The sequence below is a fragment of the Barbus barbus genome (assembly GCF_936440315.1).
Source record: "Barbus barbus genome assembly, chromosome: 11".
Lineage (NCBI taxonomy): Eukaryota > Metazoa > Chordata > Actinopteri > Cypriniformes > Cyprinidae > Barbus > Barbus barbus.
The window spans coordinates 8122538-8140793 of record NC_136739.1 but is presented as its reverse complement, the minus strand read 5'-3'; the positions used below and the strand labels follow the sequence as shown (position 1 = coordinate 8140793).

The 18256-nt window shown below is 38.6% G+C and overlaps 1 protein-coding gene across 1 annotated transcript in view; it reads right to left on the bottom strand.

Moving 5' to 3' along the window:
- LOC306877104 (dual 3',5'-cyclic-AMP and -GMP phosphodiesterase 11A-like) overlaps positions 1 to 18256 on the bottom strand; it is a gene marked incomplete at both ends in the record, with an annotated part of 87338 nt that overhangs the window by 38099 nt on the left and 30983 nt on the right. The window contains 3 exons of the mRNA XM_079428641.1: positions 9429 to 9493; positions 9572 to 9712; positions 11686 to 11775. Coding sequence (XP_079284767.1) covers positions 9429 to 9493; positions 9572 to 9712; positions 11686 to 11775 — 296 coding nt within the window. The remainder of the gene's footprint in view (positions 1 to 9428; positions 9494 to 9571; positions 9713 to 11685; positions 11776 to 18256) is intronic.

Below are 18256 nucleotides of genomic sequence, written 5' to 3'. Positions count from 1 at the left end.
GGAACGATATCTCTAACTGCGTGATTTATTGAGAAAGCATAGTGCTCCCCTGTGAAAATAAGTACACTTCAGCATACTTTTAAAAAGAGTATGTACTAAATATACTTTACAAAAATGTACTTTGTGAACTGAATGTAATGGCTTTGGACACTTAACTGCATATTAATTAAATGAAAGTGTTTAATAGTTTATATTAAATGCATTTATTTATGCATTTATTTTTTCTTAGGACTCATGTAGGAATTACATACATCTTTATATGTAATTTCATAATTACTTCTATTGTATTTGAAATATGGTTACATTGTACAGCCAAATTTACTGACAGGCATTTATCGTTTTATTGTCATTTCTATTGTAACTTCTATTTAAATATATGTGTAATTACACATTTGTAATGATGAAGTTTCAATTTAGTAAAATATATTAACTTAAAATGTAATACAGAATAACACATTAAAGGCAACAATACTTTACATGTGCTTTAGTATGTTAGTCAACACATCAAATCAAGTGTACTTAAAGAATGACAAAAGGTGATTTAAACATAATTTAGAACTTTGAAAACTTAAAACTTAATTATGGCAAAAATTACAAAGTGAACCCTCTAAAGAAATATAGTCATGTAAGTGTCCCTCTATAAGTTTTCATTCATTTTCATACATTAATACTCTCATTTTATTTCATTAATATTTTTTTTATCTGCAAGTACAATTTTTAAAAAACACTTTTAAGATTTAAAGTACACTACAAGTGCACATTTAATACAAATAAATGCACTTTTCCACAAGGGGTTCAGGTCAATTTAACACATTTTGCCATGCTTTATATTTATTCAATCAACCAGATTTCTCCTCAAAATCAGAGAAAAAGTCTGCAGATTTCATTTAATGTTATCATGTAAACACCTGCTGCTAGTACTCAAGTAAGTGTTCTCTTCAATTACGCGATACTTCAGACCCAAAATTACAATGTACTGTATAAAGAGACCTGCGGGGACAAGTAGGTGGAATTAAATGCAAGTTTGGACCAAGCGATCGAACAAAGTGAAAAGAGTCTCAGACGCTTTAGCCCGAGCTGACGGATGCTGAGGTCCACATGCTGAGCGGAGCGGCTGCTGCTCACTCTGTCATTCCCTCTCCAGTAATTTACAGCTAATGAACTTTCCTCTGCATTTTAATAAGGCTCTATGGAGCCTGCAAAAGCAATGAGAAGTTAACGCTCCGGCTCTCATAAACGCCCACGTGCAGCCGGAGAGACAGTCCTGATGTAGCCTCTCTCTCTTTTAATCTTTCTCACGTGGTACATTTCAGGCTCTTGTGCTCTGGGCTGAGAGAGTCTGATCAAACATCTTCTCTCATACTCTCGAGCACACCCCAAAGATCACACATGATTAACGGTGCTGCGAGCTGCTGTCGGAGGAAATGTCAGAATCAGAGGGATGAATGGGAGCGTGTGAATGTGTTGTGTGGGGTGCAACTGAGCACGTGAGATGTGTGTTGTTGTGAGTTGTGTTCGTGTGCGTCTGGGTGAGCAGCAGAGACGCGTTTCTCTCCCATTTGGCCCCGAGCTGTTTCAGATCGCAGCACAGGACAAATCATCCTTACATAATGGCTCCGGCTGTACCTTTAGAGAAGCCAACACAGAGGATGAAATCACTAAATAACACACATAACTGAGAAAATCCCCTGTGTATGACAGTAATATATTACTGAAGCTGTATAATGTCAAAGCTTTGAAGCGGTGTGACATATTTTTGCATTTTTTCAGTCTATATTCGATCATCTTGCGTTTCGAAACAACATTTTGCACGTTTATGTGCTTGTATAATCCTTTAGAGATAAATGAGTGATGTGTACTAGAAAACTAGATGTTTTTGAAGTAAATACACCTGTGAAAAGAAAACTTTACAGTATACGTTTAAAAAAAGAGTAATTATTAAGAAAAAAATACTATAAAAGAAAATACTTAAGTGTGAACTGAATGTAAAGTTTTCGGACAGTCAACTGTATTTTAATTGTAATGAAATGAAACAAGAATGTGACCGCGGTTGCTGAGGGACCCTGACTCCTCGTCATGCCCAGTAAAGGCCTCAGCTTCCAAGCCTAGCGCAGAATGGGCTCCTGTTCCTGAGGATAGCCCAGGAGGGCTCCTGCTACCCCGTAAGCTGCCCTATGGATTTTTTTGGGGGGGGTAGTAGAGCTGTAGTGGACCTAGGCCACGGCCACAAGGACCACCTGCTATCGCCTCCTGAGCTCCCTGCACCGCCATGGTCTCCTGAGCTCCCTGCACCGCCATGGTCTCCTGAGCTCCCTGCACCGCCATGGCCTCCTAAGCTCCTTGCTCCACAATGGCCTCCAGAGTTCCCAGCTCCACCATGGCCTCCGATCTGTCTGTTCAGCTCTGGAGGCCCAGAGCGCCCACCCCTCCTCCCCGGTGGTACTGTTAAGACACAGGTCGCGCCTTCCGGGAGGAGGGAGTTATGTCAGTCCTGTGTCGTGTGTGTCATGTGTTTCCCTCTTGTATACCCTTATTTGATTTGTTTCCTGTCCTTGTTTAGTGTGAATATCAGTTAATTATCATGGCTCTAGACTCATTCTTCCCACTGGTCGCACTTTTGCGACTAACTTTCTCAGTTGGTCGCACGAGTGCATAATTTGGTCACAATTCTTTTATTTATTTATTTTTTTGCTACAACATTTGATTAATCAATGCATGCTGATGAACTTTTATCATAGTTTATAGTTAGATGGTAATGAAAGTGTCCAACCTTCAACCCTTTTTCATCAGTATTATTTGTGATTTAAATTTTGTGAACATGAATTCCTTTTTTCGTGTGCTTGCACTTTCAAATTCGTGATCTTGGTGTCACGTTTTACAAAAAAAGATATTTGTCTGTTTTGCTTATATCTATTCACCTTATTTTTCATGTAAACGCGGACGCCGCCATTTTCGAACTATAATGTGTCAGATTTCCGGTAAAGCACTTCCGCTAATATTAGTTGTATTGTGATTACGTAGTTTTGCGTCGACTGTGTAGATTTTACAGGCTAGTTAACTTTTAATATGGACTACAGAAAGACTGGCGTACTTTGCGCAGTTAGGGGGTGTCATAATAGCTGGTTCAAACGTAAAAAATACCTGCAAGACATTTGTTTTGATCATAATCCACGCACAAGAGCTGAATGTGGATGTGTGTGTTTACACTATTAGTTGTTGAACTCCCCTGATTTGACAGTGGTTCTAGAAATAATCAGTTTCACTGCTACTAATTTAATAATTTAATCACTACTAATTTAATTTGATACATTGTGTAGTTGTTTTGAATTATTCAGTGTGGTTTCCTCAATGCACAGACAATTAAATATACTATTTGTACACAAATATTTTCAAGATCGTATATTACTTTTTTCTCCCTGTATATGCACAAACACAAATCATAATGTCAAGATGCAATTTATTTTGATTCCCCCCCCACACACACACTGAAAATGATACAGTTTAGCAGTGCTAGGTAAATAAACACCAATTCGTCACTTTTTCAAAACTCATGGAACAAAAGGAAACACATATTTAAGTTATTTTATAACTTATTTTGGATGCTATTAATCAGACCTAATGCTGCACAGTACAGTAATCAGTTTACGGATAAGGACCAAAAAATTTCATTACTAATTTAAAACTATCAACAAGTGCGTTCACAGATGAAAGAGATAAAACATGGCATCATTTGCAAGCTGAATGCACATTTGCGCACTTTGACTTGCATTCACGTCTGCTTTTAAAAACACAAAATCGCTGTCTATTTCATGTACCAGCACTCGACCGACTTTTCCGCTGTGCAGGTACTGATATGCCTCTGTGCTTTTATAATTCCGCATCGAAGACCCGTCTACTCCGAGCGACAACACAAAATAATTGAAAATGTCCTCATAAGTTATGGCAGGCCACTTTTTCATTTCATCCTCCCACTGTGTTATACACCGCGGATGTGGTAAATATTTACCATCACGGCGTTTAACAGCGTTCTCTGTGTGTTCTCCCCACATCGCTCCTTACTTACAAGGTAGCGAAACGGAAGTCTAACACATTATAAGGAAGTACGTCATCGTATTTACTTCCGCGTTGCAAAATAAGGTGAATACACCTTTCACTTTTTGAGACTAAAACAAAAGATGGATTCATTGTTATTCTTAATTAAAAAGCACAACAACAATAAAACAGTAGGCTACAATGACAAACTAGCTTACATAACCTTTACTAGGCATGGCATAGGACACATCACATGCTGTATTATATACCGACTAATAAATTACAGAATGTTTAGCAAACACTGAGGAATCAAATAAATCATTTTAAAAAAATGAAGGAAAGCCTCCATAGCGTAACGTGAGGTAAACAGCAAAGATAACAAGCTTTTCAAAACGAAAACAAAATGAAAAGTAAAACTAAACTGGCTGTAGCTGACAGGACTTGCATGTTTTTTTCCACAAGAATACCAACGTTCACCTTCTCTGGTTTAAGAAGCGGTCTTTTACTTTAACCAAACCAAATCCTCCATTGCTGATGCGGCTCGCACTGAAAGCCCCACTCTTCACGCGATCAGTGAAATCTGACTCCTGCTACAATGTGCCACGGCTCTGCAGCGCACGCTGTATGAAGCAGACGCTTTGGAGCAGTGCAGACCATGCACTCGCACAAATGTGACAACGTCAAATTTTTATTTGCACATTCTCAAAAAAATTTACAATTTTGAGCCCTGTCTAGAGCCCTGATTATGTCCCAGCTGTGTTTGATTATGTTTGTTATTATTCCATGTATTTAAGTCCTGTCTGTTCAATTATTTTTCGTCTGGTCTACTCGTAACTCCCGGTGTTCCTGTGTGTCTGCCGTGCCTTCTCTTGCCCTGCCTTATTTGAATTAAAGACTGTTATTTTGAGTTTATCCTCGTCTCGTGTTCCTCGTTCATCCTCGCTGTGTGTACCGTGACACATAGACAGCAAGGAAACTACCATGTTCAAGGCCCAGAAATGTAGTAAGGACTTCATTAAAATAGTCCATGTGACATCAGTGGTTCAACCGTAATTTTATGAAGCTACAAGAATACATTTTGTGCACAAAGAAAACTAAATATCAAAAATATTCAACAACTCTTCTCTACTGTGTCACCATCTGCCGCCATTCATGAGAGTACCACAACTATTTTATTGTTGCTATCTGTGGAGGGTCAGAAAGCTGTCAGATTTCAAAGATATCGTTATTTGTGTTCAGAAGATAAACAAATTAATGACAGAATTTTTTGTGTGAACTTTCCCTTTAAAGCATGATAAAAGATAATTTTTTAAAAATCACTTAAAATGTACTTAAAGTAATTTGTAAATGATTTGACGTTGTTACAAAGTGGACTTTTTTAAAGTGTGTTAAACATTCATGAAAGTGCATTCTCTTTAAGCACACATAAGTGGCATTTTAAAGTTCATTAATATTATATTATCATCAGCAAGTAAAGTTTTTTGTAAATACTTCTGAGATTTGAAATTCACTACAAGTGCATGTTCAATACAATTAAGTGCACTTCTTTTACACAAGGGTGTGAATGCTTGCCTGTGAAAGCTGGTTTTGGGTCAGGTGAAGCACCGCAGCGCAGAGCAAACCATATATGCATGTTGGCGCAGACCACAAATCATATCTGACCCATATGAATACTACGCAGAATAGTCTACTTTATAGAGCTATGAAGGAGGTCAACTATCTCAAATGGTTAGACAGCCCTGGCATTTTAAACAGCACTAACGAAGAAAAGAGAAGACAACACTGAGCCATCATGCAACACCAAGGATGTGTTCCAGAAAGCAGGTTATGCAACACAGATAAACAAGCTTATAACCTCAACATCTGACCCTGTAGATAAAAATCTTTAAATATCATATCTGTACATAATTCCATAGTTCTATATAAAATGTTCTTCCAAGCTGAATAATTCCAAATGAATCCAGTTATTTTGGCATGAAAAAAGCACACTTGCAACAATTCCTCAGCCATTGGCTAACAACAGACAATATTATGTCACCTAGCGCAAAATGTATTGGCATATGCATGTGATTTACTCACAGTAAATAGTTGATTTTGAAAATAATTTGTGGTTTTAATATCTCAGAGCACTTTAGCCAGTTGTAAAGTGACTGCATGTGATGTTTTGTTGCTCAGATGGTGAGGGTGGGCTGAGCGATGCATGAGTTCAGATGGTGATGGTGTGTGATCTCCCCAGACAGAGCTCTGCTGGAACATTAGACAGGTGCAGAGAATGAGATGATATGTGTGACTGAACACACATTGTAGTGTGAAAGCTCCCATATGGCAACTGAGATCTCCAAACCTGTGTGCTTTGTCGTCATTGGCTACACAATACACTCGCACAAAGGAACATGTTTGCTCTTATTCCTGGGCTCCTCAATGGCTGTGTGCTTGCAGATCTGCAGCTGTGTGTGTGTGTGTCTGCAGTAATGTACTGTTGTGGTGTGTGTTGTTGTAAGAGCTGAGCTCAGGGTTTTGAGACTCCACTAGTTCTGAGTACTGGACATACTGGAGCGCTGAGTGTGGGCTGCAGATAACAGATATCACAATAACCCTGACCTACTGCACACCCTACAGCACTGCCGCTATATACACCACACACACAAACTACAACATCGTAACCCTGAGCTACTGCACACCCTACAGCACTGATCTTTAATCACAACCCCTCAAAACACTGTATGCATAAACTACAACACTAATATATTGTACACATGAGTGTATTAGCATTTTTAGAAATGCTACAAAGCATGTACTGAACCGAACTGAACAACTAGTTGTTAATAACATTTATTTTCAATAATAATATTTAAACACATATTAGCATTGTGTCTCTCTTCTGTATGCACGGTGCAAGAAATAACAATGAACCAGGTACAGTTTGACTCAATTAGTGTTGCCAGATCTTGCTATAAAAAACGGCAAATAAGAACAAGCCCATTATATACTAAATACAAACTTGTTATCTTGGAAATAAGACACTTACCAAAATATCGCAACCTGCACCTGCCAACTTTAATAACTCCATAAACGGGATTGCTTTATAAGCCGAGCCCAAACAACAAGCCCAAAGATGTTTAATAAAAGAGGACATGGCTACACTTCAAGAGCACGCTCTGCAAAGCAACCTTCCAAACAAAAACAAAACACTGTCGACTGTGATATAGTTAAAATTGCAAAGCTTTGCTATGGTTACAATGGCGTCAATCATCACAGTTTATAGAGTGAGTACTGCTCCATACACACATAAAACTGTAATTTAGGGGACTCACTACTGTATTTAAATACAGTTGTCACTACTGAAATTTTACAGCGTGTTCGTTGCCATCGTCATCCCGGCCGACCTGACTTACATGCAAATATACGTCACACGCAAGATTTGTCAAGCATGAGGAAAACAAACGAAACATTAAAAACTCCCAGAAACTTTGACTTTGGTTTCCTCAAGCATGTTGCCAAATAATATGTACCTTCAACATACTTTGTCTATGCCAAAACAGTGCTGTATATATGTTTCAGTGGTCTTTAAAAAAAATTGTTGGCTTAAAAAAAATAAATAAATATATATATATATACAATTACAATTTTTGTTTCATTTGATTTACTCAAGTTTTGCATTAAATACAAAGTGATTTTGGTAATCGGGATCTGGCAGCAAAAGCACACTTTTCTGATTCGTGGACTGTATGAAATCCCAAACATGCCAACACACCAATGAGAATGCACAACAGTCATGAAGATTAATAGCAATAGAGCAGAGGCACCAAACCTGCTGTGAATCTGCTCAACTGAATCCCGGTTTAACTGGCACAAATTTACAGAAATTACCGTTGCTTGGCAAATAAATAATTTTACATACTTATTCCCAACATTTTATCATGTAAGCTTTATGCTACACCTGAAATTAAAAGGGAATATATAGTAAAGTTAACATTAATTAGTCATTAGCCTAAACTCATTCTCTCAAATGGCATGGTTATGCAGAGGATTTGCAGCTTATACTGTATGGACCGACAGACACTGTACACAAACTAACACATAAATGCACCACAAGCACAAACATCACAGATACACCCCTTGTTGAAAAGCAAACTTTAGACCAGTGGCTGCCAACCACATTCCTGATTTTTTTCTGAAACACCCTCACTACTCACCCTCATGCTGTATGAAACCATATTGTTTAAACATTCTTCTGAACACAAAAGAAGATATTTTAAGGGAATATTGGTGACCAAACATTTGCTGGTGGTAGCCAATAGCCATTGATTTCCATACTATTATTTCTCATACTATAGAAATGGCTACCAGCAACAGTGTGGTTACCCACATTATTCAAAATCTTTTATGTTCAATAGAAGAAAGAAACTCATACAGGGTTGGAACAACTTGAAGGTCAGTAATATGACAGTGTAGACAGTCCGCTGTCTACACTGGATGCGGCGTTCTATTTATGACATGCTGACACAAATTTCAAATGATTTTCAGCGGTCGCTTTGTCGTGTGACTTTAGCTGTCGCGTCCGGTGTAGACACGGTGTAAGTGTTAAAAACACGAAATGATGTCATTAAAGTGTACTAACGTTAAGTACACTTACACTAAGTGGCATTTTAATTTATTAAAATTACATTATACTTTTAAGATTTGAAGTAGACTACAAATGCACATTCAATGCTATTTATAAGTGCACTTCTTTTTCACAAGGGTGGCTTTCAACCTACACTGGAAATACACTGTGATTGCAACATAAACGTACTATACATAAGTAGTCTACTACAACTAACTAATACACAAGTTGCCTACTACAACACTACTATAAAATTCAACACACAGTAGTTCACAAAATCCAAAAAGTGGTATTCAAATCTTACACTGAACATTAAAACACACTACAACCTCTAATGAGCTAATTACTGCTTCATAAATATCTTTAGGTTGCAAAATATGGAGATGCACTTAGTGCTGTGGGTGTGCCACCTTTAAAAACGCTCAACACAAAGAATCACACACACACAAGCCACAAGCAAACACTCCTGCTGACACTGAGACTGACATATCTCTCTCAAGCTGTGTGTGTGTGTGTGTGTGTTTATTAGAGGTCGTAGCAGAGAAACAGTTGTCACTGTGGGGGCAACACATCAGCACATGCCGCCTGCTGCAGTTAACAGCAAACAAACACCGCTACTCTGAAATGGCCTCATTAGCGCTACAGCAGCGCTGCCGGGTCTCAACTCCTCTCTGAAGTTATATAAAGTAGAGGTATGATTGTGTGAAAGAGTGTGTTAATGCGTAGACTTTTTTCACAAGTGTGTGTTTGTGTGTGTCTGTGTGAGTGTTTAACCTGCCGTTAGTCGCACCTGTTCTCCATGTCAGCGCTGCACTTGGGTGACAGAAGCTCAAAGGACTTGGTGAACTTCACCACCTGCAGGAGACATTAAAGGGAGCAAGATTAGAGGGATGCAGCAGGCAGGGGATGGGCAGGAAGAGGATCAGAGCGCACCGGAGATTCAATGTCCTCCAGCAGCTGGACGGAACAGCGTTCACACTTCAGCAGGGTCTGAGCTCGATGCATGATTTTCCTCACGATCTTCTCCAAATCGGTCTGCTCCTCGAACAAATCATTCACAACCTCCAGAAGAGCCTACACACATGGACACAAACAGAGAAAAGCCCGAAACACATTTTACAAAAGTATATGCAATGCAAATACAAGTACAATTAATGCATCAATGCATTCATGTGTTGCATTCACAAATACGCATGGCATTCAGAGTGTTTCTGCAAGGGTCCTCAAGCAGGAATTAAAGTTTCTTTTTCTATGGCCAGTGTCGGGTCAACTGCATGTTCAAAGAGACAATTCATCAAATCTGTCATCATGTACTCACCCTAATTTCATTTCAAACCCATTTTATTTTCTTTCTTAAACGTAATGTTTTTCCCCCATGAGGTTGTAATTAATGGAGATAGAAGCTTTCATACTTCAAACTTCATAAAGGACTTAAAAGCACTTAAAGGCTTGCAGCAAAATTTAGTTTAAAAGGTATTTGGGGATATTTTTCTATTGATTGTGGCAGTAGTAATTAATTAAATGATGAGCAAATTATGGAAAAGAGCAATATAAATAGGCAAACCCTTAAAAATGCAGAGTGCTTAATTGTACTCAATGTGCACATTTAGTGTACTTAAAATCTTAAAGTACATTAAAAAATAAACTTAAAGATAGTACAATATTAATTCAATAAAAAGTTTTTAATGTCAAAAATTTAGTTATGTCAAAAGTTTTATTTATTTTTTTAATCATTATCTTTTAATAATTTTTTATCATGCTTTGAAGTACTTATTTGGATGTGTTGACTAACATACTAAAGCACATGTAAAGTACTTCATTATTATTTTAACTGTAGTGTCTTGATATCACATTTCAATGTTAAAATTGTATTAGCGTATTATGGTGTATTCTGTTTTAAATCTACCAAATATATATAACAGAGCTGTGAACAGAGCTGTTTTTGACAAGGTAAAAGGCTTGTTGTTTTACACTACCATTGAGGAATTTTTACCAAAGTATGTTGGAGGCATTTCATTAATACATTTATTAATTGAAAGATTAATAAATACTGTTAATGTTAGTTAATGCATTAAATATAGTTAACAACTAGAACCTTATTGTAAAGTGTTACCTTTTAATTAAATTGGAATTAAACTGCAATTATCTGAAAACATTACATTCAGTAAACACCTAAGTATATCATTTTAAATATATTATTTATATATTATATAATAAATATATTATTTCCAGAATAAATGCTCTTTTTGAAAGTATACTAAAGTGTACAAGGGTATGTCCAGATGTGCGCTGTTGAAGAGTCGATTCAGGAGTCTGGTTTGCAGTGGAAGACTGATGTGGTAAAGTCTCAGCAAAATATGCCAGATTGTAGTAATCTGAAGTACACTAGAAACACCATGCAAGATGGGGAATCCCACTGTGTAATATGAATTCAGCCCTAATTTCCTGGATGTCTTTGCACTGTTATGCCTGATTTGCATAATTCCTTTAGTGAACTGGCTGCTAAAACATCAAGTGTGTGCAAATGACCAACTCTATCAGCAGGCACCATTCTTTCGTAGTAAACGCCCTCTACGATGAATTATGTTAATGGCGTGGTTCTTCAAGTTCACCCATGATAACAGAGCAAGTATCATTAAAATCATTCCCAGCAAACAGTGCATACACTGAATGATCACTTGAGGTCCCTCACTTTCTGCTTTCATCTTTTTCATTCTCTCTCTCTTTACTTCATTCTTGTTTTCTGGCATTATGTTCTTCTGTGATCGATATTTAAAATTTGTTGATGACGCTGTAAAGACGCCACAACTCAGATTTATGCTTCCCCAGCCACACACACACATCTCTTCTTGATTCAAAACCTCTCGATGCAGGAACAGAGTGTGTAGGAAGCAAAAGATCATTAGACAAATACACACGTACTGCGTAATAAACACCCACATGACATTCATAGTGCACACACACGCACAGCGCAGTCTTGTTCCAGTAGGAGGGGTGCAGAGATATAATAAGGTTTTAATGAAGTGCTGAAGTAAGTGTGTTCTTACCCTGCTGCTGTCGTACTCTTTCCTGGAGGCAGCGAACAGCTGGGCGTTTGAGATGGCGATGCCACAGAAGGGCAGGTACATCTGCAACACCTGCACAGACACAACAGTGTTTAGAAGTGTAGAGTCAAGGCGAGTCTTGGATAAACATCAGAACAAGTCTATCCAAAAAACATAGTGGTTTTAGCCTTGCAAAGTACTGTACCAGTGGTCAATCCTCAAGAGTCAATTTGTAATTAACATACTTTGAATGATTTAAATTGATATGCGAGTTCATTCTGGTAGTTTCACTCAAGTTTTAGTGTATTTTAATAAATCTAATTATAAAATCAACTGACTAAAAATGCACTACTGTACTACACATTAGTGATCTGTCATGACAATTTGAAGAGCCACAAAACGATGTTTATCGTTTTAATTTCTTTAAAAATGACTAAATTTGAAAGCTGAGAGTCCTGAGACCTTTCATATCAGAAGTAACCTGCTCTATCTTGTCTTTTGGTGTGTTGTCAGTGTCCTCTTTGCTCTGCAATGTATTTTTCTCTGTGTGAAAAAAACTTAATTCTGTATGATTTAGGCTATAATCTTGTTTCCTCATGGGGACCAAAAAAATGTCCCCTCAAGGACAAGGATTTCAGATATTGCCATCTTTGTGGGGACAATATGTCCCTATAACGTAGGTTTTACCAGGACCACACATAAGGAAGGCGCTTTTGCACCGGAGGAACCTTTTCATAGCTCCTAGAACTATTAGCAGAAGTTCTTACTTTTTGTCATGTTTGCACCGCAAGAACTAGGAATGGTTTTAGTTCTAGGAACTCCATTTGGAAGAACTAAATTAGCTCCTACTTCAGAGTAGGGTCTAAAACAGTTCTATAGGAACTACCAGTGACGTAAGTGTACGCTGACTGGCCAAACGCATACGAAACACCGGCTACCCAGCAATTTTAAAAAGCCATGTAAAAATATATTTACTCCACAATCATTGAAAACAGTGATAACGGCATTTACCCGTTGTCTGCAGCATTATGTTCTTTTCTCAGCCTTGATGATAAAACTGCAAGATCTTTTAAGCGCGTAAATTGCGCATTTACATAACATCTCCATTATCACGAAACCCACAACACACAAAAACAGCATAAAAACAGCGTCCTCCATTCACTGGTTATTGGTGTTTGTAAATGCTGCGAATAAAGATGGCGCTGTCGGCCGCTTCAGCGTTCCTGCTGCCGATGTGAATGCAACCAAGAAAATGTCCAGAGGGAGAAATTGGTTCTTGAGGAATGACCCTGCTGGCTCCTAGAAGTTCCTAGAAGAACTATGTGGTGCGAAAGCGCCTACACACACACATACACACAATTGCTCCTTTCCAGACATCCTAGACATTTAAGACACATCTACAAGAGGATTATTCCCATCTTAAATTATTTGAGAATAAGTATTGTCACGTCAGCAGAGGACATTCAATCTCCCATAATGCACCCGGAAATCAAAGCTTTTATCCCTGTAAAGCCTGACATTTGAAATAATTGTGCGAAAATTGTGCGTATTTTTAATTTTTTTTTATGGAACAATTTATTGAAACTTCAGATAAAATCTAGTTTGCATATGTATGTTTTATTAGTATAATATTTTATATATCAAGCTTTTGTCATATTGCATAATAGTGATGTCAGTCCTGTCTTCCTGTGTCTTGTGTTTCCCTTCTTCTCATGCCCTTATTTGGTCTTCCTGTTCCTATTTAGTTTCCCTGATTAGTTTCCAGCTGTGTTTGATTACTCCTCACCAGTTTCTGTTCTTTCCCACTGTTTATAAGCCCTGTGTTTCCCTGTCTTCTCGTCCGCTGTTGAATGTCTTCATGTGCTCTATGTTCCCTATTTGGTTTATTAAAGACTTTCATTTGTGAATTCCTCGTCTCCTCGTTCCTGGCTTCCTTGCTTCCCGTGAAGTGTGACAGAACAGCGGACTGTAACAAAAAGTAAGCGGCACCCTTTCCCACTTTTGGTTTCTGTTTTTTGAGAAGTCTTTTGTTTTCCTCATTTTTTTTTTCCCACGGCAATAGAAGTCGCCGCTCGCTTCATCACCCTTGCCTGCCGAGATCTCCCCTTAGTTGAGAATTCCTGGGAGTTCTGCAGGCTTGCCGCGGCGACGGCACTCGAGGACACCACCATTCTTTCGCTATTCTGGCACGGGGCCAATTCCCATCGTCCCATGGACCTCCCAGACACCACAGGACTAAGATGGAGGGAAGGGATCCTCCGGTGTCTGGAGAGTGTCCTGCCCCAAGCCAGAACCAGCCCACCGTCTCTCCCAAGCCCTACATCTGGGAGGAAATTAACACCGCCGTCCGCGGCTCTCCCAAGCCCACCGTCCGCAGGGAAATTAACGCTGCCGTTCGGGGCTCTCACAAGCCCGCCGTCCGCGGGGAAATTAACGCCACCGTCCGTGGCCAACGCAAGCCTGCCGCCATTCACGGCTCTCCCAAGCCTGCAGTCCGCAGGGAATTCTACACTGCCGTCCGCGGAGAAAGCAACACCGCCATCCGCGGCTCACCCAAGCCCGCCGGCCGCCGCTGACTCAAGCCCACTGCCAGCCCCTCGAAAGTGCTATGCCGTGCCTGCACCTCCAGAGTGCCCTCCAGTGCCAACCCCTCGACAGAACTAAGATGGAGGGAAGGCATCCTCCGGTGTCTGGAGAGTGTCCTGCCCTGAGCCAGAACCAGCCCGCTGTCGTCCGCAGCTCTCCCAAGCCCTCCCAAGTTTCCTCACTCACAGCTGTGTTTTAAAGGTCTGAGATCTCCTCTAGCAGTCCCAGAATGCCAAACACACACTCAGACTGCTGTCAGAATGACAAAAACACACTCACATTCCTCTTTTGGTGAGCCAGAGAGCCTCTTTGAGAGAAATGAGTGTAGTCATAATGTTGAGAATAAACAGGTTCATATTAAAATTCTGTCAGGAACCGCGTCAAAACCTGCCTCAGGAGAAGCCAGTATGACACCACAGAGAGGCCTGTGTGAATCTGTCAGTCCTCAAGTCACAGAGAGCGCAGGTAAACGGGGTCCTGGAGTAATTGGATTCTGTCTGACTGCCCATTAGTCTGGGCTGCAAGGGAGACTGGTGCATCGAGCCCGTTTACCGCATTTAATAAAGAGTGGATGTGACCTGAACCTGTGGGAGCGATCAACAGATTCTCACAGCACACTCTCTGCTCATTTAAACCGTTAAGCTAATGAAACGAGAGAATTGAGCTCCTTCACATGGAAACACAACAGCTTTCTACAGATTATCACCCAACTATTCCATGATGACTTCATTCTGTTGTGGGCCTCCTAAGCAAAGTTTTGTAGCAGGTGCTTTTCCCAAACTTCTTTATCACTGTAATTTTTCCCTGTAGTCCATTTATGTTTCTGCGCCAAGTGTAGTTTCTCATGATCATTCAAGAGTTTTATGTTAATAACCTTTGATATCATTGGCTAAGTTGTTTTTAAATACCCAAGCCTTCAATAACAGTCTCTTTGCAAAGCCGTAATTACATTATGACAGGATCACAAAACAATCAGCACTGAAACTCAAAGATCGGCTGATAGGATCAGTGAGTGACATTGTTAAAAATAAACTTGAGGCGCACTGGAACGGAAGCCCATTTCCGCCACGGAATAAAAAAGATAAAGTAATTGTGAGTTTAGCTACATCTCACAATTCTGTCTTTTTTTTCAAGGAATTGTGAGATATAAACTTGCAATTATGACTTTTTTCCTTGCAATTGCGAGTTTAGATCTCACAATTCTGACTTTTTTTTTGCCACAATTGTTTATATCACAATTCTGACTTTTTCTCACAAATTCCAGTTTATATAATCCAATTCTGACTTTTTGCCTCGCAATTCTAACTTTTACCTTGCAATTACTCACAATTCTGACTTTTTTTCACAATTGCAAGTTTATATCTCACTATTCTGACATGATAACTTGCCATTTTGACTTTCTTTGCAATTGCAAGTTTACATCTTGCAATTATTATTATAATTTTGTTTTAATACATTTTATTCTTTGGCATTTTGGCCTTTATTTTGAATGTACAGTTAAGTATTGACAGGAAGTGATGTGGGAGAGAGAGACAGGACAGGATTGGGAAAGGTCCTAGAGTTGAGAATCGAAGTGCAACTGCAGTATATGTCGGGGAGCTCCCCATGAGGCTATTGGCATGGACATAACTCACAGTTTAGACTTTTTTCTTGCAATCACAAGTTAATGTATCTCCCAATTCTGACTTTTTCACACAATCACACAATTCTAAGAAAAACGTCAGAATTGTGAGAAAGTCACAGTTACCTTTTTTATTTTTTATTCAGTGGCAAAAATGGGTTTTACACCCTCTGGCTCTTAATGCATTGCGTTGCCTTCTTGAGCATCAGTAAATGTTTACTTTCCACCTTTAGTAATAGCTGTGTATGAGTCCATCAATTGCTCTCAGTGTGAAAAGATGGATCTCAAAGTCATACAGTCACTGTTGGAAAGGGTTCAAATATGCAGAAGATACTGGAAAAGAATGTGCAGGAGCTGGAGGATTTTTCTGAAGAACAGCAGGCAGTTGAACTGCTCAGGACCAACAAGGGACTCATGACCAACTATCACAATATAGAAAAACAGTTGTGGATCATCCAGGAAACAACACGGATTATTAAGATTCAAGGGTATGTAAACTTTTGAATGGGGTCATTTTTATAAATTCAGTTATTATTTTGTCTTGTGGAGAATATATAAACATCTGTTATGTGAAATAGCTTATTCAGGACCGTATTAAATAAACAATAACATGCAATTTTCATGATCCCTCATTTATTAACATTTTGCATATTCTACAATGGGCATGTAAATTTATGAGCACAACTGTAATTGTGGCCATATAATGTATGTTAATGGGTTCATGGCTGTGACATGAAAATATTTTTACAGTCTAGGTGAACTGGGGAAGGAGTTTTTGATCCAGTTTTCCTGAAATGACCTTTTTAAAATGGACCTATAATTAATACAGGGGACCTGTGTTTGCTGAGATTTTAACAAACAGCACTGGACTTCTGTGTTTGGCCCGTCTCAGCCCTGTGCCTGAGCTGAGGAATAAAGATTCAGGATTACAGGTAAGCACATACTGAGCAGTCAGTCACCACCTCAGGGCTCTTGTGGCCTATTTTCAACAAAGAACCATAAATCTCAGACACACACAGACATGCACAACAGACAACCGTCTCGCTAGCAATAAACATCTGCCTATGAGCAATAATTTAGCATGTGTCTCAAGTTTGACATCTTGCTCTTTCTTGCTTTGAGTTTCATACTTCACTTGGAAAAACATCACATTACGGAAGTAAAATGGGCTGTGAATGTTGTTTTATGTTGACTTTTCAACTGACTGGAACAGTCTAAATGAGCTAAAGTGATTTAAACACATACATTATAAATGCATTGTAACACACACATGCAGATCTCTGATCAGCTCTATGTGCTTTACTCCACAGCCAGCAGGCCTACATATCATTATTTCAAAAAGACAACAGAACCAATGAACTCCTGCTGCTGTGCATTTAAAAAGGTCAGTCAATCTGGTCAGCGGGCTGAACTACACCGGAAAAAGCACTGAATGATTAACAAAAAATTAAAGAATAGGGTAAACGTACCTATTAAGCTCGCGTACCCATTAAGCACACTTCCATTTTTGAGATCAGATTATAAAAACAAAAAAATATTTATTATCCTACTTGATGTTTTAACCAATTGATGTGTCTGTTACTATATACCTCCTATAATTTCAAATCAATCAGATTATTGCACACTGAAGTATGGGTCAAAATTGTAGCCCCTTAAATGTGTGTGTTTTAGATGTTTAAGCCTTTATTTTGGGTAAGTTTCACTACTTATTGTAAAATTAAGAGATTAATGTTCAGACTTTTGCATATTATAACCTGGAACTTGGATGTGGGAAATAATTACATTAGAGCCAAAAGATATTTTTGGCAACATAGCACAGATGCTACAGAACACAGTTAGCTGACTAGCTGTATAAGATTGTGTGCTACGCTAACATATTACTTCATTACTGGCTTGTACTTACATCCATAATATTATAAATTGACAGTTTGTTGCTGGTCTGTCATTTTACAGTGCTGTAATTTTTAAAGATTTCATTTTATTTTAAGGTGAGCTTAAAGGGTGCACTACTATGACAATCACACAGCTTCAGTGTGACAGCAATAAGAAAAAGTATAATTTCATAGATATTGTTAGTAATAGTTGTTCATATTAAAATATGTATGAACTTAATACCTAGACTATTTAACAAAATCCTGTCATTTTAATAAGTATTACATGAAATATATTAAACATTGTTGCTGCTCCAATTAAGCTCAGTGTGCTCTCTTTAAGCTCTTCCACATTGAACGTCTATGCAAATACTTCATAAGACTTTAAATATTAACTGATGGTTGTCACTTTAAGTTAAGTTAATCAATTTTCTATGGAATCAGTCGACTCAAATCTGCAGACTGGCTTTTCAACTTTTCCAGACTGTAAATCTGT